We start from the raw sequence: 26,791 nt of genomic DNA, 5'->3' as shown, positions 1-26,791 counted from the left end.
GAGTAGCTATATTTACAGTTTGAATTTCGTCACGCCACTTATACAACATATACCTAAAAGGTCTTATAAAGCTAACAACGGTGTCCGATTTCAAGTTAATGAATATTTTTGAAGATTAGGGGTTTCGTTAGCTGCAACTGTCCCTTCAATCCTAGCTACAAATCACGGATAGTTAGCTTAATTTTCGGCGTAATTCGAGTATATTTACAGTTTGAATTTCATCACGCCACTTATATACTAAATGTCTTATAAAGCTAACAACGGTGTCCGATTTCAAGTTAATGAATATTTGTGAATTTCAGAGGCATTTATTTCCCCAATCGTTTGTTTAAATAACTCAACACATTATAATTACACACATTAACTGGAACTGTGGTAAGAGATTGCTGGTGTAACAAGCTCGCTGACCCGGCTCTCACTCACATACACCGGGCATTTAGCTAGCAGGAAGAGGGGAGTTGCAGGCCCTGGAGCTCTGTCAGAGCAGCGGCGTTTGGTTGTCCATTAGCCCACTTTGCGCGGGTATGGAGTGCTGTGGGCTGCCAGTCGTGACGGAGCTCCAAGTACCTCATAGCAGGCCGGGGTCTGTGAAGGAAGGCAGGCCAGGCGGCGAGGCAACAACACAGGCAGCACCGGCCGCTGAACTCCGACACACAGTCGGACAAAATTTGCAATTAGCCATCCATTTTCGTAAAGCGGCCCATATTTGAGCTTTACATAGTTGATTTCTCGCATAAAAAAGTTTCAGAAGTGAATTTTGTAATGGAATAGCAGAGATCTGCGCGACCTACATTCAGAAGGCTACCTGATTTCAGGTCAGTTGTGTAGCTCATGTAAATGTTGGGGCCTGACCGTTCTCTTAATACACCCATGGGCGTGACAAAGGTGCAGGTCTTGGGATGCTTACGTAAGCAACTAGCTTTGTTGAGATTCGCCTGTTTTCAGCGGCAGTTTCAAAATATGAGATTTTCATAGTAAAGGGGGGTCAATGGGATTTTGAGCTTCTATGTATGTCCTATTTACCCACCGAACTGTCGTTATTCAACTATGACAGGGTAAAATCGGTTTTGCATTCTAGAACCCCTTTAATCATTTAATTAACAAAATAAGGGCATCATAAAGCCCAAAAGATGCTGAATTTGAAATTTTGTGAAGAGACAAATATTTTTTTCCATTGACACAAAATTAATGAAGAACTAAATTGAGATTCTATTCAGGCTACATAACTTCGTTTTCGTTTTAAAATGCATATCTTTTGCATTTGCATTTGCACACGCTACTGTGGCATTTCAGAGCCCCTAAAACTGAGTTGTTTGGAAATGCTACTGACCCTGTTTTATTTTGAAAACTAAGGGAAACGGAGACCTTTGGAAATGATAAAACAGACACCAAAATTTGCTCCCTGATCGGGTCTTATCAGTCAAGACGTGACCCTTTTCCAGAAGAAAACAAACGACACCAGCCTTGACTACCGGTGGATAATTTAACATGGATAAAGAATTACAGCCATTTCTGACCTTGTTGTTGATGCTAGCAGCTGTTCTGTAGTTAAATTCTGCATTTTACAATGCTACCACTGCCTACATGTGCAAGAGGTAAGCTACTGTTTTATGGATTTGCGACAATTCCCGTGTCTAGCGGCATTATCAGCTTTACCAGCATGCACAAGCCCAGTGTATGTACATGGTCTGTGATATGCGTTTTCAGGCATGTTAGTATGGACAGAGATTAGTTCTGAAACGGTGCTAAAACACTTTGTGAGGATGGAGATGGTTTTTCGTTTTAAACCGCTGGTTTAAAATAAAACCGAAGTAGTGTGAATGTGGCCTCAGTGATCCTCATTTGGCTGGTGTTGGTTTTTGTCAGCTGGTCTGTGCTAGACAAGAAGTTTTGCCTTTAACATTCAAAGTTTCACCATGATTGTCTGCTATACACAAACCTTCATGCTATTAGCAGGATGATATAATGACATACAAATTGTACATGAAGGGACTTAAATTGAAATCGGACAAAAGCCTGAGTAAAACTGGTTAAATAAAGGATAATGAGGATAATTTGCCTCTTTGAAAAAACAGCCTTATTACTGCGGGAGACAGAGTGGTGGCAACAATGACGAGCATAATACAAACAGCGTGAACAACAATATGTCAATTCTATGACCAAATAGCGCTAATGTTTGAGAAGAGGATGCTTGTCTGACCTGATATCATGTGGGAGTCCTGACTGCTCCAGACTGTACTGAATAACAGCTATTTTGCATAACGTCTTCAAATTAGGGCCTGAAAAGAAGAGACGGCGTAATGAGTCATAGACTGATCAGAGACACTAATCATACTCACAATATCCATTTCAGCTGTGGGAATTCAAAATAGATCTAGGCAGGTCAGACCTAAGAATCTGTAGATGAAAGGTGTTAGATTTCCTCCGCATGGTGTGAAAACCACCATGTTCTGATTCTACCATACCCCAGACAATAAATGAAACAAACAGTGTTCATGAGGACATGCAGAACATTATGTTGCCAGTGTCAAATCACCTTAGTACAAACTTCCTCTCAATTATTATCACCGTACTGCTCCACCATATGTTCAGTGATAAACAGTGTGAAGGCACACGCGACTGGCACGTGGAGGCGTATGCCACAGGGGATGCACTGGGTACTGCCAGTCCCATACGGTCCCTGTGCAAACCCACCTACACAAACTGTGACCTGACAGCATTTAAGGCTACCCCAGTGCAAGCAGGAAATGGCTATATTTGGTAGTCCATGAGACGGAAGTGCCCCATGTGATAACACAAAACAGGGCCAAGGCCAGGCATACTAGGCCAGGTGAGAAATAAAGCAGGTGTGTAAGGAAGGTACTGGTATATAAACTGTATTAAGGAATCCACCAGATAGCCTATTACAGTGATTCTCAAAGGAGGGTCGGTGGCACTCTGCCAGGGAATCTATGAACATTTTTCAGATGCATTCAATTTCTTTCTTTTTTTCCCTTTTTTTTTTTTTTACAAAAGCCTTCATAGTTCAATCAATAACATTTACATTTTTTAATCTATAATAGTTCATAGATTACGTAATAATCCAACAAATCCATAACTCTTAGAATCTGCAAATGTGTTTAATACATGTCTAATACATTTCTCTTGTGTTGTTCTTTCACATAACTAAGAAGAGTAATAAATAGGCTACGTAAAATTATTCTAAGGGACATTCAGTACATGAGGAGTCCTCGGTATATTCTCTATCTTGTAAGGTGTCCTCGGCTGCAAAAAGAATGAGAACCTCCGACTTGTTTAACCTTCTTAAGGAGGCTGAAAATACTTTATTTACAATGGCAACATGGGGTTGTAGATGAGGATTTATTATTGAACATGTGCATCTGCAAGATTAGACACCTTCTTAAAATAGCAAGAGACATGGATAATGACAAAGATACTTACTGAAGTCTAAGATATACAGGTCTGAATGATCCATGAGGTTAAATTCATCACCCATTCCTTGCTCTGGACAGGGGCTGTAAAGAGAATAAAACAGTTTTTATAAGATTGGAGCTGTCAACTAAAATGAATTGAAACTGGCTACTTACAAGTGGTCAAAGTTTTAAATCTATCCAGGAGGACAACAGTAACTCCTTAACCTTCCTGTCTGTTATCATGAGCATGAGGCACACAACGTGCCAAGGTTTTATTTGGTACTCCATGGTTAGTTGTTTTCCACCTCAAATCATTCCTAGAATTCCCAACAGACTCCCAATTATTTACCTTGTCATCCACCCTCTTACCATCTTTCTTTAATCACTAAGGTTCATGATCAGGGAGCTACAGATTGTTCTCAAAAAGACACACAGTGTTCTGCTCTTTTTATCTTGGGCTGGCATGATTTAAGCCCACAGGAAGTGGGACGGCAGCCCATGCTGATAGTCTCCCAGACCTGTGCAGCCGCTGATATCACTGCACATCTGTTTCCTGCCACAGCTAAACAAACACACCTGCGACACACCTGGTGCACCACAAAAAGCTGTCTCACAACTCTCTTCAGTCACCATCTTTGTATCAATTAATCAATCCGTTAAAATGCAAAACATGGCTACTTGAAGGGAAACTGTATAAAAACTAGGGCTGTCAATCGATTAAAGCTATAGTGTGTAGTTGCTGTCGCCCCCATGAAGAATTCAAAGTAACGAAAACAAAACTGTCGGCTCGTCCACATGATACAAGCCTTAAGGCTGTTTTATGCTTCTGCATCAACTCCACGCCGTAGCTACGCTGTCGCTCCTACGGCGTCATGACCCTTTCGGAGTTCTGCGTCAGGGTTGCTTTGCATCACGGTGCAACCGCCATAACGCTAGGGGCTGATAAGTCTGAGGTTATTTGCGAGGTGTCTGCCAGCCAGTTTAGGTTATGTTAGCAAGCAAACTTTAGCACAACTGCCCACAAAGTACTGCTTGCTGGCGAAGCGCTAATTTCAAAACATTAATGACATATAGACACTTCACAAACGGATAACCCCGTCATGTTACCTAAATATGTCTGAGTTTATTTGCAAAGCTTATGTCAGTGAACTAGCATGTTGCTACTCCTCACAGTAGGCTGCTTGAAACACCGACTATCAACACACAGGACGAGTTGACCAATCACAGTCCTTGCGGTCTGCGTCGCCTCGACGCAAAGTTACACATTTTTGGAGGTGCACGTCGAGCTACAGTGGAGGGCTGGGAGGGGGGTTCGCGGCGACGCAGAGGGGTCTGCGGGGGTACGCCGTCGATTTGACGTAGAAGCATAAATCGTGCACAAAAATGTATGCACTAAAGCTTTAAAATAATATCGTTAACTTGCGATGAATCACATTTTTTATCTGTTCTAAAATGTACTTTAAAAAGGGATATTTTTCAAATTTTGAATGCTCTTAAAAAAACAAGTCAAGGTAATAGTCTACAGCTTGTGGGAGTGCAACAAATATCTTAAGGAAGATTTTTTTCCCACAGGCAGTAAGTCTATTCCTGTAAATGTACTAGATGCACTACTGCTTTGTACCCACAGTGCACCAAGAGACCTGTCCAGATTAGTGGATAAAAATGCACATTACAGTTTTACCCTACCCAGAGGACAGTTTCAGCCAGAAAGGTGCATTCACCAAGCAGTTTAGTGTCTATAAATATCTATTATAGAGAATAAGTGAGGGATTTGGTCCTTAAAAATAGCTTAACAAGATTCTTTCTGCTACACGTGGACTGGCCAGCGACTGGCACGTGTCCAAACAAAGACTCCTTCAGACACCACTACAGTACTGTTACAGCAAACTAGCAGAACCCACTTGTTTTGAATAGCTCAGAACTACATTTTGAATTCTTGCCCCACACCAGTCTATGGCTGAACACAAAATACCCTCTCCTCAACCGTTTCACCACCCATCAATCTCTATTCCTCTTTCCCGCTGTCCTCTCCATCGCGTCTCCCTTTGCTGCGTGTTCAGGATGTTGTAAGGGTTTTACGTTGCTAATCTTCCCTAAACAAACATGGTAGTGGCTTAAAGCAGCCAGGAGAGGTGCAGAGCACGAGCACAGTCGTCCCAGGGGGCCAGCTGGGGAAGTCATTACGCCCCCTGCCCCCCAGGAGGTGATCCACCCGTGCTTATAGCATGGGCCTTTATCAGAATACCTTCAACCACCCAAGCCCCCGTCATCATTAGACGGTCTACTCCCTGTCCAGCAGTTCATTGCTGGCTGTGACATTACTGTTTATTAGGACTCATTTGAAAACCGAGAGAATGAACACTAATAGGAACTTTGTAATTAAAGACAACTGCTGAAATAGATAGATAGCTACAGATGCCACATATGTAGCAAACTTGAACAATATAATAAAACAATCACAAAAACATCTTATATAAACTGCATGAACACTGGTCAGACCTTCATGGTGGCGTTAAACCATACATTTGTCGAGAGGATATTGACAGAAGTGGAAAGTAACGAAATACATTTACACGTTACTGTATTGAGTAGTTTTGTTGTGTATTTTTCAAGTAGTTTTTAAAATCAGTATTTTAAAATGTACTTGAATATGTTTTGAGTGAAGTATTGTATTTTGCTACATTACAAAGTCCATCCATTACAGAGTAAAAAAAAAACTATGAAAACTGAAAGAAAGAAAAACAACAACAAAAAAACAAACCCAGGCATTCTTCTTTTTGTGCAGCTTCTTCTTCTCTGGTTGCAAGTCACAATTAAAAAGAAGTAGAAGAAGAACTGCAATGTGTCGGACCCATGGATGTGTCGGCGAGCCGCGAACTGAGCGGGAGACGTTAGCATGGATGTGAGTGAGCGGTTATCCCTCAAAAATGTCAGCTCATGGGAAAGAAAGAAAGGTTGATACAGAGTGCAGAGTTTTTAACCAAACATGGACTTCTAAGTATTTATTTACTAAAGTTAAAGGTAAAGCCGTGTGCTTAGTTTGCAGAGAACACATCGCTGTGTTAAAGGATTATAATTTGAATCACCACTACATTACTAAACACAGAAATACAACAACTTGACTGATGCGAAACGAGCACGGACATCTGAAGCTTTGCTAGTTAAGCTGCAAAAGCAACAAGGCATCCAGGGATGCAGCAGTCAAGACCCGCTTTGTGATATCCCACAAAATCACCAAAAACAGTAAGCAATTTTCTGAAGGGGAGTTTATTAAAGAGTGTTTGGTGGACTCTGCTGTGCTAATATGCCCAGAGAAAAAAAAAAAAAAAAAGACGTTTGAGAATGTGCCGCCTGACATAAAATTAACATTGAGCAGAATTGAGTTTAGCCTATTGGTCTGGCCCTCCACAACAGTCCCTGTTTCTCATGTGGCCCCTTGGGAAAATGAATTGCCCACCCTTGCCATAGGACAACGTACGTAGGAGACTGGCTAAATTAATTCACATACATCCATATTTCTGATATAGACATTTAGAAAACGGGTCAAATTTGACCCGAAGACAACTCAAGGGTTAATGTAACTAAAAGTACATTTTAAATAAACTACTTATTACTTTTACTTTTTCAGTAATTTTTCAGATAGGTAATTCCACTTGTACTTGAGTAATATTTCATCAAAGTATTGGTACTTTTACTTGAGTAAAATATTTTAGTACTTTTTCCACCTCTGGATATTGATTAGGTCTTGACACACCAAGCAAAAAGTCAGCTGTTGGATGGCATAGGGCTGTCGTTAAGGATCTGTGGTCAACAATTGTCTGTAGCTTTAGCGAAGTGCCTGTCATCATTGGCTCTAGTTGGTCCTTTGGTTGCATTAGATACTATATGTGTGGAAATGACACTCACATCAGCAGTCTGTCTCCCTAACAGAAGTAATGAAAAGTAGCATCTCTAAAGAGCACACTGCAGTAGCTGTCAACTACTGTGCAAGCTCACATGGAGAGAGGGTGTAGGCCTTGGATGCTGACGCGTGAAAGGGTGCAGATAAGGGGATGCTTTAACAGAGAGCAACAAGAGAGATGAAGATTGCATCCCCTGGGACAAGGCTTTTTCGCATGCTCATGGGTAATGTCAGCCTGGGTGTGAAATTTAGCAGAAAATTAGGGATTGGTAATGCTTTATTGGTGAGAACCTGACAGGGTTCATAGAGGCAGGGGAAGGAGAAAAAAGGGGGTGGTAAGAGGTGTCTGATAGACTGCCAGTAGATGGAAGCGGGAAAGTCACAGTGTGCGACTTTATGTGGCGTCCTGGTGTTTGATGGGTCACTTTGTTACTCGACCAGCAAAGTATCACTATGTTTGAAAGTGCTCCTCCCCCTATAGCAGCAGTGGTTTCCCAGTCTGAATGAGGCCTGAGTGATGGCGCTCCCCCACTAAAAAAACACTGGTTGCTATTTCAAACAACACTCAATGAGGGTGTCTAATCACCCAATTGCCAGTCCTTTCTAGCAATGCACTGCCTGCTCATTACCTTCCAACCCTAGGCCTCAAAACGGTAGAAGAAAGAGCTGAACTACAGTCCTAAAACTAATGAGAAAACAGAACCTGGGAACACTCTGTCTCAAGTGTCCAGAAATTTAAGTGCCAACAAATTCCGCAAAGGACTTTCAGAAACGAATTGAGCGATGGAGCAAACACCATCAGTGACGCCTCGACTTTCTAAACACAACCACTGATGTTAACAATATAGCTGAAAACCATCCTGTCGTAGGCATGTTTGCAATGGCTTCATTGGCCATATCCTCATTCTTGGAGTGATATGATCTGCATCCTTTTCCTTTCTCCACTTCCTATTGAACTTTGGTCCTTCAGAACCATCGAGCTCACAGGAACTCATCGCACACTACAACTTCCTGCAGAGCACCTTATCAGGATGTCCAGACATGAAATCAAATTAGCATTTTGGTATCAAGTGAAAACATTGGGAACAGGTACTAATAGTACAGCAAACATTTTTTTCACTTCTACATTAATGGGCAACATGTTTTTTTTAAATAAATAACAATTTAAAGAATAATATAACTGACTGTAGCACACCGGTTTTAGTGGTCTTGACCATTGTAGGAAGAAAACATGTCTCCCTTCAAAAAGGATTATAGTAGAGATGCACCGATAGACCGGCCGGTGACCGGAATTGGCCGGTTTTCACGTGCTCTGCCATGATCGGTGCCTGGCAGGTCAGTCTGACATATGCCGATTTCATGCAGGTCAGTGCTACAATTACCTGACAACATAAGTTATACGAGTTACAGTTCTCAAGGACGCACGCACACACGGACGCGACAGCACAGTCTCTTTTTCCTTTCTCTCAACTTTTCCGCTGTGTGTCGCGCGTACCCGCTCGCGGTGTGAAGCGTGTGTCGCCGTTATTCTCGCACATGTAGGGAACCTCGTGAATTAACCTGCAAAATGTCAGCTGTTTGGAAAATCTTCAGCGTGTGCAGAACACCTGCAAGGAAAAAGTAGGGCGAGGAGGGATGACACCAAAAACTAATTTTTTTTAGTTGGATACTGGATGTGAAAAGAAGGAAATGGTTCTAACATTGCACTTTAGATGTGTGTGAATTTCCCACACCAGGAGTAATTTATATAGTTCTATTTTATAGTGATCCATTCAATGTTCAAAAAATGTTCTATGTTCTGTGCAAAATGTTCTATTAAAGAAAAGATAGAAAATAAATATCTGTGTGTGCTGTTAAGTGGTTACAATTTCTTTTATTGGAATCGGCTAAAATCGGTATCGACTGGCCTAACTCAATGAAAATTGTAATCGGCCAAGAAAGTTGTAATCGGTGCATCTCTAGATTATAGCATCCATTTTGACATTTAGCTGCATGCATTATGACACAGCCATGTGTTTATACAAAAATATTAAGTAATTTACTGCAATTAGCCACAATTATTTGATAACATGAATTATTTTGCCCTCTATTTTTTATAATAAAATGGCAAAGCCTACAAATAGGGTTGGATGGTAGCGGTTTACTAGACTGTTAAGAATCAAGCAAGACTTTGCAACAGTTTGGACCCAAACTTTCTTTACAAATGCAATAGATTTGGTAATCACAGATCGTTAAATTCCCGTCCATTTCTTTTGCCTTAATCTCGACTGTCTCACCTCGTCTTACCGAGCTATCTGTGCCCCCTCCTGGGCAGTGGCTGGACAGTGGATTAAGAGTTGTAGATGCCCAGACCTAAGCCCCATGCAGAGGGTGAGACACAAACTACAGCTGGCTCCCAGAGACAGACGCCTGGCTTCAGATTAGACAGAGGACATGCCTGCTGCTAGCGAAGCATGCATCTCAAATTGCAACCCCCTGTGGACAAAATGTATTTGGACTTGGTGGTGGTATTGGAGAAGAAAGAAAAAAAAAAAACTATAAATCCCTACAAAGCTCAAGCAAACACAAATTTAGTCTATTTTATCAGGACAAGTTTTTATCAACCCAGCTGCCTATAAAAATGAAAAATAAGACATTAAATAGTGTTTCAGGACCTTGAACACAGCTGGTTAATATACAGGGGGAAGTCTAGAGGGCTTGTCAAATGCTCCTCTATAAATTACTTCCTCTATAGCCCAAATCTTCATCTGCGGCTGAAGACTAGCATCAAGGTCAGCCACCTAACAGGAGACACTCAACAGAAAATTCTGACAAACATACAGTGGCTGCAGACCATAGTGTTGATACATGTATGGTTATGGTGCATGCCTTCTATCAGAGTAGCTCACTAGTAAACTAGCTACTTTTACAGGCCGAGTGATTATCTCTTTATTTCCTGCTCTTTAACTATTGCTACAAGTATTTCCCGTCATGTTAGTTGGATCCTTCTCTTTCACTAACAAAAACCTTGTAGTGTTTCAGTAAAGTCTAAGTTTAAACACGACTCGCTAACTGTGAACGAATAGCCTCTGGTTCTGTTAAATCAGCAGGCTGGTGTGCTTAGCTTGTCATTTTTTACTTTGTCTACATAGCATGGCATTGTTCCACAGAGGGGACCTAAAACCACCAAGAGGTGTTTTCTTTGTGATGACAGCAGTAAATCACAAGTTAAACTACTACTATTTAGACATGTGAATTTATGTGGACAACAGCATCACAAAGCGTCCCCTATGCAGGCTGTTTATTTGAGCTGCTGTGTAACACTCAACCCTATGACACCTTAGTGTATACAGCCTGTTAGTGGGTTAAAGAGGGTTAAGATGCAGATGAAATACTATCATGAGCTTGTCTTTGAAGAGTAAATCAGTGTTGCTGTGCTGCCCCAAGGTCCTGTCCCGACACGTGCGGGATGCCCCGTATCCTGCTGGGGTCATCTCCACTGTTTGACAGGTTTTATCTCTGGCATACTAAAAACACACACACACATGCACACAAACAATTAATAAAGGAAACTTCTGCAGCCTACCCTTTGACACTGAAGGCCAAACACAACATGTGTGTGGCATCATAATCTATGGTGTGTTGATAGGTGAGTTTCAATGGAGCCAGTTTCCACTGTGACAGATCTGAAGACATTATAGGGTGCAAGAAGTGCAGCCAACATTATATTTAGATTCAAGAATAAATTAAAATCAAAACAGAAAGTAGTGGTTTTCACGCAATGCCTCTTGCCTGGCAAGAAATAGTTCTTCCTGGCAAGAAATAGTGCTTCAGAATTAGTTCTGGTTTAGTCCCATGTTGTGTTTAGTCTAACATTTGAACTGTCAGGTTCAACAATGATAACAAGCCACACTTTAACTGGCTGGACTATCATAACAGCAGCCCTTTCAGTCATTGATAAGGTGCAAAAGGGCCTTGTAGGTGATATCGAGGCACCAGGCTTTTGACCCCTTCTGATCTACTAAACAAAATCACTGGTTTCTGCAGAAGCTCTCCGGTGTCTCAACAACTTGCTGTTTTGAAATGACCAGCTAAATTCCACACAGATTAAATATCATGGTGAGATTCTGGTGGATTAAACAAGAGGTTTTTGGGTGGGATGTTTTGGCTACCAGTGAGATTACCTGCTATGTAATCTCCCTCTTGCTCAGAGAATAGAGCAGCCACACACTCTCCCCACCTGAAAACTCAATAGTAGCAGGACAACTGACAAACAAAATCTGTTTGCTTCTAAACAAACAAACAGCATTTTCCACCTACACTAAACCAGGGTAATGAGTAATTATAAGTCAGAAAGATTTTAAAAGAGGCCCAATAATTTAAGCATAAATGTTTCTAAAACTAATGTTAGTAATGGCGTCAGCATGCTATCCATCTCCACAAAATCTATCAAGCGACTGTGCATACTGCCAAATGTAACAAATGCGTTAAGGCTGGCAGAGAAAGCAAGCATGCGTGTGTATGTGCACCACTCTGACGTCAGCTCAACAAGAGGAGCTGTGAGTCATGTGAATACACAACAAATGGCACACTACACCAGAAGTAGCAGATCTCAGCAATGACCAATCAATCTGACTGAAATTCTAAATCCAGGGGAAGTGAATCATGGGCATTGTGATATTTTAAGGCTTCAAAAATCCTGACAGTTTCTCGTTTTGGAAAGACACCAAAAACACAATGCACTGAGACACAAATTAGGGTAAGCAGACACGTAAGATGTTAAGTGCAGCTGTGCCTGAATTGAAAAGTGTTATGAATAAAAAAAAGCCCCTGAAACTAGAAGCAATCAATATCATCCAACTGTGGAGCCACAGTGCCAGCAATTTAAAAACTTGGTTTGCAGTCTTCTGGTCGGCTGTGTTATAGATGTTAAGAAATTAATCAGTAATACTTTTATTTTGCTTATATGTGGTATATGTAAGAAACAGCAGCTATCAAAAGAAAAAGCTAAAAAGCATAGGATCTCCATCTGACCTATTTTTTAGTCTTCAGCAAACAACGTGTGATTTCAATGTGCAGTTTTCAGTTTCCAGATGAAAAGAGTGAGCACAGTCACAGTTATCAAAACTTGAATAAATGATAAAACAATGTTTCCTGAAGGTTAACTTGCACAATACGGCGTGCAGTCCCGCCATGCCGGCTGTCCCTTACACACAGACATTGATTCGGCTCTGTGACTGCCTCCACCTACCTACTACCTACGGTGAAAGGCAATTAAAACCCCTTTAAAGAACACTCATTAACAGCAGTCCACATAAAAGGTGCTGAAGGGCTACAAAAGCACAACATCTTAACTCTATAGAAAACTGGGATGTTTTCCATCTTTATTTACCAGACAACAAAAAGCAAGCTTTCAATAACAGAGTAACAATTCCCCACAAAGTCGTCGTCGTTACAGCCGTTAAGGAGGCATGAATACATGTCAAGCTAAAAAAATATATTGTGTAAATATGATGGAATGAATACATGTCGTCATGTCCAAGTAGTTCAACAGCCAGAGCCAGATTCCCCTTCAAAGATTCCAAGCTGTCTGCTCCCAGCACGCCAATCTGTCATGTCCTTGTTCACATCCTGCCCCTCATAGGATGCCCTGTTCTCAAGCTTAAAATGCTTCCCGATTTAGCCCAACCTGGGCTTGTTGTAAGCAATTATACACAGAGTGTGATGAATGCCAACAATGACAACATACACTCAGCAGGAGATCCATAATCTATGTGGCACTGTCTTCATGTGCAACTCAATTTTAGCAGCGTTCAATGCCTCGGAAGCTGAGAAAGAAGTTAGATATGTACAGGGTTTAGCAAAGTACACTGCTCTTTGCCTGTGTGCGTAGGTGAAGGTCAGTGCAGGTGGAGTTAGTCATGCACGGGTCGTCCTTCGTGGGGCAGTGAGCAGGTCTCAGTAAATGAGTGTAGCAGAGGCGCTGAGGGTATATCAAATTGCACTCCGTGAGAAAGAATGCTCCCTAAGGTCATAAATCAGAGATGGGGCAGAATTTCGCGCCTTTCTGCAGCTCAGCAGGCCTGTTTAGACTGACGTAAGTGGCACTCAATATAGCCACTAATGCCTAGCCCGTCATTCACACACCCACACTCTGTTCATTTACCCTAAAGAGGTGCAAATGTGTACCTAAATACCTACTCACAAAGGATATCTTTCATTACATCCTGTTTAATGGCAATCAATTTAACAGCATCAAAATAAAGAAATTGGGTAAACATCAAGGCTTATTCAATCTAAATCCAAGCACATTCTAACACTGAACACTTGGAGAGATGCATTCAGAATCTCATGTTTTGCCTACCCCAGTCTCCTTTTGTCCATTACAGTCTACTGTATATGAAGCTGTTAGTTTGTTTTATTTATATATTTATTTATTTGACAGGGACAGTGCACAACTTCTAATTGCTAATTTACATCTGTAAGCCCTGGGCAGGAAACAGAGAACAACATTTGTTTTACAAATGTATTTAGTGTTAACACACCTCAGTGTTATGTCCAGTCTAATGTGTAACCCCTTTGAAAGCAGAGGGCTCTTGGACTTAATAGTTTTAGTGTCCTTCACTAAAGTAATAAATTATTCCTGAACAAATTCCTGCAGGCAAAATAAATATCATAAACTGGGAATAAGCATCAACAGAAGGGTTCTGTTTTGGATCAATATGAAAGGACAACTAACCCGGGAAAACAAGATGTGGACCATAAATTTGAACACAATTTCCTTGGTAGACCTACCGAAATGAGAAGCCCCACAAAAAACACAAGCAAGGTGTCCAGCAAATAATTCATGGTGGCATGTGCAAGCATTTGTCAGTTGCATTCAGACAGACACCAATAACTTTTTAGCCCTGTTAACTGCCCTCGTGTTGTTAGGTCACGCAAAAATAAACACAGGAGAGACAGCAATTGCTGGTTTTAAACCCAAAGTTTACACTAAATTAGAGGCGTATTATGAAAAAATACTTGCTAAGTCTAATCTAAATCAGTGAACCTTAATAGGAAATCTTTTCTAGTGAAGAAGAGAAAGCAAACAAATGGGTGTTAGAAGAAGCTGCTTGGAGTCTGTTTGTGTGTCTTAGTATGTGTGCATGCTTATGGGAGTTCCTGTGTGTAAGAGGCTTAAGTGTGCTCATGTAAACAACAAACGTGTAATGCTGGTCAAGAGAACCTGTGTGGCCAACTTGCTCAGAGCCTGCAAGGATCATGCTCTAATTTGTACAGTGACAGGAAACAACATCTTGGCAGACTTAGAACAACCGAGCAACCGCTGAACAACAAAATCCTACACTTTACAAATAACACAAACAAACCACGGTGTTTTATATATATATATATATATATATATATATATATGGCCCAGTTTCCTGAACCTTTTAAACAGGATGTTGGAGATACTGTGTGGAGTTTGATTTCTTCCTCTGCTCAGCCGGCACCCTCCATCATTCCAGCGACCAATGACACTCCCTTTCCAACCCAAGTCCTATCTGCTCACAACAGGAAATCATGACTCCTTACAACCCATCCTGCACTAATCCTGGCGAGAAACCAAACAATGCATAACTATCTTAAAAAATAAGCATCTTATAAAGCTCTTCATCTCTTATAAACATTGGTATTTCTTCCTCAGTTCCATGTCAGTAACTGACTTTGCTGACTTGACTGCTACCGTTAACAAGCAGCAGATTTTGTTTCTTTTAATTGTAATTACTCATTTAAATATTAAATTATTACTCAAACAAATAACTACATGTTGCACTTAAGGATATCTTAAAAATGTTTGCCTATGCTAACGTCTGAAAAACAATTATCTTAATAATGACTATAATGATGTTGCATAATGGATAAATCAAGATTACATTGTGTATTAGGGTGTGTTGCTCCCCATGATGTGGCCACTGGAGCAGTAGAAAACAAATCCAGCAGCAGCCAGAGACCTTTAGGACTAGAGGGCCTGTAGACGTAGTGGTGCTGAGAGGACCCTTATCCACGGCCTCCCGATCCAGACTATCAGGTTATCCCAGTGGGGTTTGCCTGATAACACAGCCTTGCTGATAACAGTAGCCCAGGTCCTGGACTACTCTGAACTATGCTAATGCCGTTAGCTACCTCATTACTCCACTGGCTACTGGCCTATCACTAGCCCGTCACCAGTCCAGAGGCACCTTACCAGCTACGAACCCCCGGCAATCACTACGGTCTTACGACCAACAAGGGAATCATCACAGATTGCTGTCTACAGGACCCTCCATTTGGTATGATGAAAAGAGAGGAAAGTGTTTCTCTACAAACGGTTTAAAAAAAAAAATAAATAAATAAAATAAAAAAAAAATCACAAAATGATGTTTGTTTTGCTTCATAAAGACTATGATGACAAACAATAAAAATAGGGTCTTTAAAGAAAAGAGTTGGTAACATTTCCCATCTCTGGCCAACTTCTGAACTTATTTGTTAGTTTTTCCTTTCTTTGTTGCAAACTTACTGAGCTATTACTTTATCTGTCAGCAGAGACAGCTTATCTTAATAGAATGACCACCTCACCTCACGTCCCTAAAAAACTAGCAGCTTGGCATTTTAATAAGCTGGCTCCAGTATCTATATCAGCTTCAATGCTGATGGAAATCCTGTGTCCCCTAATAAGTGGTTGGATACATTAGTATTAGTGTTCAGATAATAATTCAGCAGCTTTGCAATGAATTACTAGTTTCCATGTTAAAAGTTTTGTTTTTCGAAAGGCAAGCCGTGGCCACTCTTTGAACTTAAAGTTTGAGAAAGCATTGAAAGTCTCCTCATTGCTCTTTGCTTTGTAATGTTTGTTTGTGAACTACAGTGTTTGTAACATTAGTTTCCAGCTACTTCTTGAAGTAATAGACTCAAAGTATGTCTGCCACAATATGCCAGGTAGACACACAGCTGACAGCCTTGCAGGTGGATGATATGAAGACAGGCTTGGGCTCCTCTGACAGCTGCAGACTTATGTTGGTCACACAGAGTGCAAACGGTTCCAGGAAAGTGGCTGCACGTGTCCCCGACAATGCACGCAACACTGTGGCTGGGCTTGGTAAGTGGTTAATTCAGGTGAAGATGAGTAAAGTAATGAGTTATATTTGCAAAGTGTACTTACAACAGTGCAGATCAAACTCTTTTGCAGCTACATGTATATATACACATTTATAAATTTAGATGCAATATTATATTCATAAAGAACAAATTCCTTAATTACTAATTAATTATTTAAGAATTAAAAAACTAATCTTAAAAAGAAGAATTTTACCACAAGAATAATCACTGAGGAAACCTAACAGAGAAGATATTTGGGAGCATCCTTAATTACATTCTACATATGAACCCTTTAGATAGAATAATATGCAAGTTTAACAGTGTAAAGGAAAATTACTGTTGGAAGTTTTGAAGTGGTAATATTGTGTGCCTTACCTGGTTCCTCCAAAGAGGATAATTCGTTCTCCAACTATACAACAGCACTGTCGTCTCCGTGGACATGGGCCTTTCCCTTTCGGTTCTACCTTCTTCCAGGAAAAGGCTTCTGTAGTGTGTACACACAAGAACAAAGTTGAGATAGCAATATTTAGACATGATAGAAAAAAAAAAAAAAAAAAAAAAGAGACTGAATCTTTCAAGATGGAAGACTCTCAGTAAAACTTCAGATTACATCCTAGCTCAAAAGAGGGATCTTTAGCACAACAAATGTTATGTGTGGGCTACAACATAGCTCCTATACAAACCCTCGGCCACTTTAAGTTACATAAACCTACTATTGCTTCCCATTGTGCCTGCAGTTCATTCAGCTTCCTGCTATATTTGACCACAAACCCAAGGCCCAGGGATAAGGGATTATGAAAACAGCAATTAAAGCAAGCAGACAAAACCTAACCTTCAATTGAATATGTAACTTTAGAAATAGAAACAAATCCTCTCTTCTGCTCTGCAGAAGTGCAATATGAGTGACAATGATGAAGCTCTCTCAGTTGTTCCATATAAGGATGTAATGTGTAGTCTCACGCTCTCAGAGCCAACAGCATCATTGCATCTCTATAGCAACAAGAAATTCAGAATTTGTTGAGTAATAGGACTAGAACTGAGGTACTGCCATCTGGTGGACGGCAAAGCACAGGTTTAAATGGTTAACACCAGATCACCCAATACAAGACTCTCCAGCTACAGTATACCTAGTATTTTATCCATAAATACCGTGTGATGGGCTTTAAACTGGAAAGGTTTAAGATCAGTAAGTCTAGGCTAACTGTTATGATACACATTAGTATGCCCACATGTGCTGCAACAGTTTTCACAATGACTATCATTAAAAGAGACAGGAGCAGGGAAAAAATAGGCCACAGTCCAAGTACATTTTTAATAACTTGTGCATTGGGCTTCAAGCTACTGTCATGCACTGTATTCAAAACTTTAATTTCTTTCATAATATGAAGATGATCATAAAACAAATATAACCAGTGTATAGTGCTATTTTAACACCATTTAAGACAATGGTAAACGGACTGCATTTATACAGCGCTTTTCTAATCTTAGCGACCATTCAAAGCACTTTACACCACAGGCACCATTCACACACACACACACACACACACACACACAAAGTGCCACCTACTCATCAGATAAACATTCAGGCCGTTCACACACCAATGGCACAATATATTGACAACGAATATATACCCCATTTGTTCTGCTGCAGCTATGACAACAATGCTTTGTTTGGAGCAAAAGCACAAGGTTTCTTCTGGAAAACACTTAAAATGACTTAAAAATCAATTTGGCAACATTTGTAAAAACACCAGAGACGTTTAATAATTTAACGTCAGTTTTTTTATCTGTGCGTTTCTGGCAAAAAGACTGGTTATCTGTTTTCCACACTCGGCATAGTGAAAAGGGAGCAGCCAGCCACTATCACGAATTCAATGAGGGAGGAGAAGATTGTCTACATGACTATCTACAGGAGGAGGAGGAGTAAAGTGGGTCAACACGAGCTAGCACTCACTGCCAGTGCTGCATTTTCTCTATATGAGGTAAACCGTCATCAATGCTGGTAGATCAAAACCAATTAGGGCTGCAACTAACGATTATTTTAACAATCGATTAATCTGTAGATTATTTTTTCGATTAATCGATGAATCGGATAAAAAAAACAAAAAAGCATTAATTTACATCAACTCAATACATACATACTTGTTGTTTTAGTTAATAGTTGTGTAAAGGTATGTAACCCAAATAGCAGATACAGACAAGACACAGAGACAGACAGACAGACACACACTAAATTATTACCATCATTGTAGTAAGTGCAAGTTACGTTCATTTATACACCACACACTAATATATTTGTCAACAATAACTGATATGGGACAAAGCACATAATATATACATGACAGATTGAAAATGAATGGGCCAAAAAAGGCGAGTGAATAAAACCGTTAATTTAGTCTTGCAAACTATACCACCCCTGCTTTACTACTGTTATTAACGAGCTAACGCTAGCTTGTCATGCTAGTCAGCTGGATAACGAGTAAACGGCAGCACTAGAAGAAGCTACTGGAGGGACGTTGCGTTCCTCACTTCAGAACGGAACAGAAGTAGGATTGTGTAGTGACTTCACCCTGCTGTTGAACTCTCTTCCTCCTCATCAAAGACTCCAAAATGTTTACGTTTTAGGTGCTGACTCATCACCGTGGTGCGCCCGTGCCATGCCGTGTCGCTTTTTCTTATCTTGCAATTAACACGTTTTTGATTTATTTAGTGTGAAATGCTCCCACACCTTGGATGACTTAGGTCGTACTGATTTCTCTGCCTCCGCCGTGTGTTTCAGAACAACGTTACGGGTCTCTCTCCGTATTTCCTCTACCCCCGCTCTGCTCTTTTTTTCCTTTCTTTCGCTCCGCGCTGCTCCTCTCTGCGCTCAACTCAAATTTTTTTTATCTCCGCGACTGAGTGGCGTAATAGTTGCGCGACACAACGAATCGATAATGAAATTCGTTGCCAACTTTTTTAGTAATCGAATTTTATCGATTCGTTGTTGCAGCCCTAAAACCAATATTACTGGGCACAATTAACTTGTTCTCCCAATCTGACATAAATAAATGGTGATCACCTGGATTGAATTTCCAGAGGTCGTTGAAGTGCCGGTCCATGCGTGCATTGTATCCGCCAAATATATACAGCTCCCCATTGTAGGAAACTAAACACACAAAGGAAAACAAAAAAGTTATTTTATGGTCTATCATGCAGGTCACTGACATTTGCAGCAGAGTAAATGGAACTATGTGAATCCGTTAAATTAGCTGGATTTGTTTAATCAACGTGGGCAAAAAAAAAATGCAATCTTGTACTAAATAAATGAAAATGAACTATGAATACAGTTTATACTCTCACTACACAAACAATAAAAAAACTAATCATGCTTGAGAATGAAAGAGAAAGGTCACACTGGAAAATGATTCCAATATGTGTACAAAAGAATCATCACAGTGAGAAAATCTGAAATGATGCCACAAGTTCAAGTTCTTCCTCTTAAAAACATTATTTCAGATAATTCAAACTGAGAGAACCATTTGTTTAATGACAAGTGTCAGATCATTAACCTCGCTAAAAAGAATTTCCTAACAACCAGGTTATTCAGAAATGTGTGTTGTGAGAAAATCCTCATATTGAGCTGTTGTGGCTTAGAATTCTTATCTCTAAATGCATTATGGGTTAAATCCTTATTGAGAAGACAGATAAAATTAATTTAGGACACTAGTCCACTACAATACAATGTAAGCATTTAAAAGTGATGATCCCAAATTTGTTCATCATATTGATTTTGGGGGTGTGTGTGTGTGTGTGTGTGTGTGTGTGTGTGTGTGTGTGTGTGTGTGTGTGTGTGTGTGTGTGTGTGTTGTGTGTGTGTGTGTGTGTGTGTGTGTGTCTTACAGGCTGAGTGACTCCTGCGTCCCTCTGGCAACGGCTGTGTTGAAGGGGTGCTCAGCCAGCAGTTGGTCTCTGCGTCGAACACTTTGATCTTGTTGCAGTAGATCTCGTTGTTGGAGTGGAAGGGACCAAAGCGGTCGGCTCGCCCTCCAAACACAAACATCTTTGTCCCGATGATGGTGGCTGAGTGGAAGTCCCTCCAGCGTGCCGGAGTGCCCTGTGAAGAGAAGATCAGCAGATGATGTCGTTATACTTTTACACGCCTCGTTTCAGTGGAGAGACAGAACATAAAGCAGTCTATTTAGGACAGAGAGCAAGGACGCTGGATGTGACTTACATACTTACACCATTCCTGCATAACCTGACCTGCACCTCATAAACTAGTTTTAGTTCAAAACTCATCAAGGCTCATCAAGTCCCTGGCTATAAAGCTTCATCTTAACACTGGCAAAGATGAGGCTTCTTGGCCAGCAACTCTAGGTAAACACCGCCCTCTAGTGGACCAAATCACCAACTACAAAGCCACACTAAAACAAAACCACTTTTTAGGAACCACCAACCTTTCAGAAATAATGTACAGTAATAGGGATATTGTATAACATTTTGTGGGAAACCAATTTTAGAATAATAATGCACCTGATACTGTCTGTGGGTACTATAGAATTATAGCCTGGGTAAACCCTGACGAACTTCCGGCAAATTTGAGATTTGCTCTGCAAGTCAGTCTGGCCAAGAGCCCATTCAAGCCCAAATCGAGGCACCAATCACAACGGTTGAGGCGGACTTTAAACCAATCACAACCGTTGAGGCGGGCTTTACACGATGAGCTTTTTGAGACAGCTTTTTGTTTACATTCAACATGACGGCCACCGAAGCGCAGCAACCCGTTGATGCCGCTGTCGCTGCTACGTCACCCGGATCGTTTGTCTGATTGGTTGAAGGACTATCCAACTGCGCCCAGAGGCATTTGAGCGGCATCCGTTGGTAACGCCCCTTTGAAAATGAGCTGCGAATGAACCTTGCCTAGACCCACTCTCAGTTATAACTGAGAAGGGTCTGGTGTCAACCAGGCTATGAGAACTATGAATAAAAAACAAATAGTGATATGCAATCTGTTTCCACTGAATGAAACTGCCTCACAAAGGCATCTATTCCCTATGTATTTAGATGGCCTATAGCCATGGTAAAGCCTTTCACATGCCTTCCCTTCCAGAAAGTGATGCCGTTGTTTTCCACAAATGCTATGCAGACCAGCAGGCTCTTGAACTTGTTTTATAAATAGAGTAGCGGGAGAATAATACAATACTGCAAAATAGATTACACAAATAATGTTAAAATTGAAAAAGACCAGCTCAGTAATCTAATTGTAATTATTCAAATACTTCAATTCTGTGTTGGATCTAGGAAAGATAAGACCAGACTTGGTGAAATTAAATAAAAGAGTGGAATAACAGACAAAATGTAAACTTTACAGAAAAGCCCAATAGTCCTGTAATCTTGTTTTCCGCAGGAACGCAAGGCTGAGAACATGCAGAAAAATGTATTATTCAGTCACATCACATGCCCAACTAAATCTGTAAGCACCAAACTTTAATCTCTTTGATGACATGTTGATGAATGTTATCAGTTAAGGAACTAAAACGAGGGACTGGTAGAGTCCTTTCTCCAACAGTCCCTAGTTCACCTGAGGCACTGGTGTCTATGTCTAAAATATACTTTAGAAGAGTTTATCACGTGAGCAGACAAATGGCATTTCCCAAAAGGGAAGTGTATAAAATCCTCTGGGAGGCTTTTTGGACTTGGCCACCTACCAGGGAGCTGCATTACATTTAAGTGCCCTTGTATCCAGCCAATCTGACCACTGAGAGCTTGTGTAGCAGTACTGCCAACCCCGGAAATAACCAATGGTTTGTTGATTTCCAACAGTGCTTTTAATGTTACTGAGCATGTTGCCGGTCCATTCTATCTTTGTTTGTTTTTTTGAGTGAGTGCTTTGTGTCCATAGTTTTTTTGGACTTAAACATTCAATGCACGACATTATCTGTGCAGGAACTAATAAATTATAAACTGTGAATAATTAACAACTGGTGTTTTTAACTCACCCTGGCATTAATTAATGACCAAACCATGGTTGTGGTGTCCAGCTTGTGGATGTCATTGGAGAAGCAGTCCGCCTACAAAACAGCAGAGGAGACGGATTTAATCATGTTTTAATGTTTAGAGAGCAAGTCCCACAGTGAAGAGTGATGAAGACTCACCAGCTGCTCATATCCTCCAAATATATACATTGCCTTCCCCAGGACACAGGACGAGTGGCCATCCCTTGCCCCTGGAATAGTACCCGAAATCTTGGGTGTGAACCATCTGTGGGTGTCTGTGAGGTAGAAAAGGTTTATTAACTCAAAGCACTCTTGCGAGGGACCTCACCTCTTATTTTACAATACTGACATAACACTTTCTATCCATGTGCAATGGAACACCATCACACATATAAGCAGGTGTTACAGTTCCTTGATGTAAAAACTGGTGTTTCTTGCTTTTACTATCACGACCTTAACATCTAACAGGTGCATCTCAAAGGCAATACAGCCTCAATCAATCCCTTCACAGTGTGACTTAGATGCAGGTCTACTTACTGACATCAAAGGCATAAAGCACATTGCAGGCCCCTTCTGTGTCGTTACGCCCACCCCAGAGGTAGATAATATCATCCAATAGCACAGCTGTGTGGCCATAACGCATATATGGCACTTCACGGGCGCGTTCATGTCCTCCTGTCCTCAGTGGAGGCAACTTCATCCAGCGCAAAGACACTGTAGTGCAAAACAAGGAAGGTATATTCATTCAATACACAGTTGGAAAAGTAACTGCAAGTGCAATAAGTGAGTGCAATGCCAAAGTAAATTTACTACAGTAACACAGTGTAGTACAATGGTAACCTCATTTGCAGATAGCCAAGTTCAAGTTTTTAAAAAGAAATAAAACATTACAAGCAACAATGGTGGAAGAATTAGGAGATAGAGATTTAAATTTGAAACTTAAATAAAAGGTCAGCAGTGACATTTCACCAAGCTCTTAAAGCTACTTGAAATACCTGTTTCTTTTAACTCTCTGTATATGTAACAAAGTGTTAAACATGTGGATGAATTGCTTATTTGCCAGTTCGCCTTTTACCTATTTGAGAGGCTCAAAACATAAGGTAAAAAAGTTAAATGTCTGAAAGAAAAAAAAATAGACAAGTAAAGAAAAAGGAAAGAAATCAAAAAGGACTTCAGAAGACAGCAGGGTCTGCTGTAAAAAAAAATACATCAAAGAGAAGGAGCACAAAGCAAGTGACAAGATAAAATACTGAAACAATAGCTAAGGTGGTCCCATTTCCATTTCAATCAGCCAAAGGCATCTTTATCAAGGTTTGATGCCACAGATCACAGCAACGGCAGGTAGGCTCAAGCTGCTTTAAGAAGGTGTAAAACCCTAAAGCAGGTGGTTGACCACACAGTGAAAAAATATATATAAAATGGGTTACAAGGAAGAAAAGGGAGCAGTTTTATAAAAGTTTAGAGCAGCACATTTAAAGAAAACACCTGTTTGTGAGAAATCAACAGAAAAACAACAAAGAGAACATTTCACAAACCACAATGGAAAGCTTGGGTTTTAATTGCCAGCTGCAATGAGTTACCGTTAAAGTGGTGAAGGTTCAACAAACTCGTCTTGAAACACTCTTATCCTTACTACAAATATGTTCCTGCTTCATTACAAATAAGACATTAGATTACAAAAAAAACAAAACATACATTGGGGTTTCCAGTGTAGTCCTGAAGTAAAATTGTTTTCATTAACAAGTCAGAGTGCTCATGAGACCTGCCAATTGTATACTTTTTTGATTTACTGATGTTGTTTTTCGGGGTCAAAAAACTGCAAAGGGATGAACATCCGAGATCCCACAATAAGTGCACACACTGGCAAAAAAACTGCCGAAAACAAGAGATTACATCAAATTCCCTCAATTCCTAGACTTTCTAAGAAAATCCAAAACCAATGGATTTATCAATATATACATGCATGTTCACCACCGACCTGTGTTGAAGACATGCACATCAATCTGACGGAGTGTCTCGTAGTCCTCCCCAGAGCAGTAGCCTCCAAAGGAGTACACCTTGTGCCCCACCGCCACAGCAGCATGGTTGACTCTCCGCGGCCCTCCTTCTAGGTGCACCGACCAGCGCAACATTCCACGCGCAAGCACCTCCGTGACTGCGAGTCCTTAGACCATCACTCTGCCACCCGCTTGGATTCCATCAAGCCAACACCATTGAAACCTGTGACCACAACAAGAGGAGTAGCACTCTGCTTAGGAGAACAGTGGGGAAAACTAGGAGGGGCAATCCAGGAGAACAAAAAGAAGGGGGACTGCATGTCCTCTTGGGTTGAGAGTTGCTCAGCTCTGCTGTTGCTGACAGGTTCACAAGCCCCTGTATTATCTGCTGGGAGGGTATTTTAAGAAGTGATTAGACCTACACGTACCACTCCTCTCTTTCTTTCTGTTCACTCTCATCCCTGTAACCTCCCATTGCACAACAAAAGTTTTAAAAATAGAATCAAATAAATAAATAAATAAATATGCACCCCTTTTGGGCTATACCATATCAATATCATTACAAATAAATGGTTTCAGTAATCTTTTAACATTAGTGTGCTCAGATTAAAGGTTATAAAATATGGTAATAGTGTTTCTATTCTGTATAAAAGAGAGCAACAATTAAACTGTCATTTGGCATTATCTGGGCAGTTGGGTTTGATTGTTTGAAAGGCACGCAAATTTAAAAAATGTTTGATGAAGTTAAGGACATCAAAAACAAGACTTGGTAAAAAAAAAAAAAAAAAAAAAGGTCTGCAGTTCAATGGAAGCTTGTAATTCAATACTTTCAGAGAAAGTATCCAACTCTATATAACAAAACTTGTTAAAGAGCAAAAAAACAAATCTAAATTAACAAGTTACTATTTACACATTTCGTGCAAGTGAATCTGTCTCTTGTTAAACCATATGTCCCCCTGCTTATTCTGTCTGGTGACTCATTTACTCACTCACTGACCTCCAACCTTTGTTTGCTTTTATAAATAAACCCCCCAGAAGACCATTCAATATAACATGAGGAGAAACACAGGCCAGACCTAGGCCACAGGCAATGTAAGTTGTATTAGAGTAATTGTTTTGTCTCACACGTTGTAATTGTTTTTCGAGCATGCTTTAAAAGCTGCCACGTAAACTCAAGACACATGTAGTGACTTCTCAAAATACCAACAGTTCCAACGTGAAGGCAACATTGCCTCATCTTTGTTGCAGTAAACCGGTCACCGGTAGTTTTTGTCACATTATAAAACAGCAGTTTTCGCAGTTGTCATTCTGAGTTGTCACGTAGCTACAAAGCCGTTTCTACACCCTCCTAACCTATTGAACAGGATGTTGTTGATATCAGATGACTAACGTTAACGTTAGCCATGGCACTGACAACTTGACCACAGTGGCTTTGTAGAAATTGGGACTAGGAACATCGATGTATACTACTGCATAGGTCTCAGTTGGCCATGTATATTGTATACGCACAGATAATTGATTGATAAAGCTAATCTAGACCCGGTGACATTGAGCTTTAACACGGTTACTAGCTATAGTCCAGTCAACGCCTCATACATTAGCTAACCGACGTTAGCTGTAACGTTAAGACAGTAATAACACACACCTGTGAGCGACAGTAACTGACCATCAGGGTCGCTTGTCTCACAAGAGGCATCTTCAAAAATAACTGTGTAGCTAACGATAATAGTGTTCCTGTATCCAGCTCTGTGATAACCAACTGTCCAAGAGAAACTGTTGCTAGCTATGCTAACGTTACAGCTGAAATGTAGTAACGTTAGCTACCTAATTTAGCTGTTAGCTAGCTAACGTGAACTGAATAAATCCATGAATAAAACCGACCGGCAAGAGTAAAAACAACAGCGTTTATTTCTAACCTTGGCAAAGTTAGCGAACAGACAACAATGTCAATAGAGGAATATAATTAAGCAAACGTTACCTTCAGTTGTCAAGTTTGTTGTGGTTAACTGGTGTTTAGACAAGCAATGCTGCTATCCACACTGGGAGTCCCTACCGACTCCCTCGTCACGTGTTGGGAGGAAAAGCGTCCACTAGCACCTTCTGTCGGCTGCATACTGACCTGTCGTATTTTCTGTTTTGTATAGTTATGCTTATGTAAAGCACTTTGAATTGCATTTGTGTCATAATTGTGCTATATAAATAAATTGCATTCCCTTCACACCATTTATGTAAAATGAAAAATCTTCCTCGAATAAGAACTTATTCTAACCTGACAAGAAAAACGTTGCCCAAAGGAATGTTAACCTAGCTAGCTAAGTCCAGAGTGATAGAGAAAGACATTATCATATATCATATCATATATTATATCTCTATGACTCTGGCTACGTCTTTTCAAACTGTACACTT

At 40.5% G+C, this 26,791-nt stretch overlaps 1 protein-coding gene across 1 annotated transcript in view; it reads right to left on the bottom strand.

Moving 5' to 3' along the window:
• klhdc3 (kelch domain containing 3) overlaps positions 1-26,506 on the bottom strand; it is a 32,692-nt gene extending 6,186 nt beyond the window's left edge. Inside the window, exons 1-10 of the mRNA XM_039784197.1 lie at positions 26,364-26,506; positions 24,367-24,608; positions 22,926-23,102; positions 22,548-22,663; positions 22,392-22,463; positions 20,293-20,506; positions 19,472-19,558; positions 16,786-16,894; positions 3,442-3,515; positions 2,201-2,279 (exon numbers count right to left, since the gene is read on the bottom strand). Coding sequence (XP_039640131.1) covers positions 2,201-2,279; positions 3,442-3,515; positions 16,786-16,894; positions 19,472-19,558; positions 20,293-20,506; positions 22,392-22,463; positions 22,548-22,663; positions 22,926-23,102; positions 24,367-24,520 — 1,082 coding nt within the window. The 5' untranslated portion in view covers positions 24,521-24,608; positions 26,364-26,506. The remainder of the gene's footprint in view (positions 1-2,200; positions 2,280-3,441; positions 3,516-16,785; positions 16,895-19,471; positions 19,559-20,292; positions 20,507-22,391; positions 22,464-22,547; positions 22,664-22,925; positions 23,103-24,366; positions 24,609-26,363) is intronic.
• Positions 26,507-26,791: the final 285 nt, after the last annotated feature.

Source organism: Perca fluviatilis, chromosome 19, assembly GCF_010015445.1.
Source record: "Perca fluviatilis chromosome 19, GENO_Pfluv_1.0, whole genome shotgun sequence".
Lineage (NCBI taxonomy): Eukaryota > Metazoa > Chordata > Actinopteri > Perciformes > Percidae > Perca > Perca fluviatilis.
This window is presented reverse-complemented; position numbering and strand designations above follow the sequence as displayed.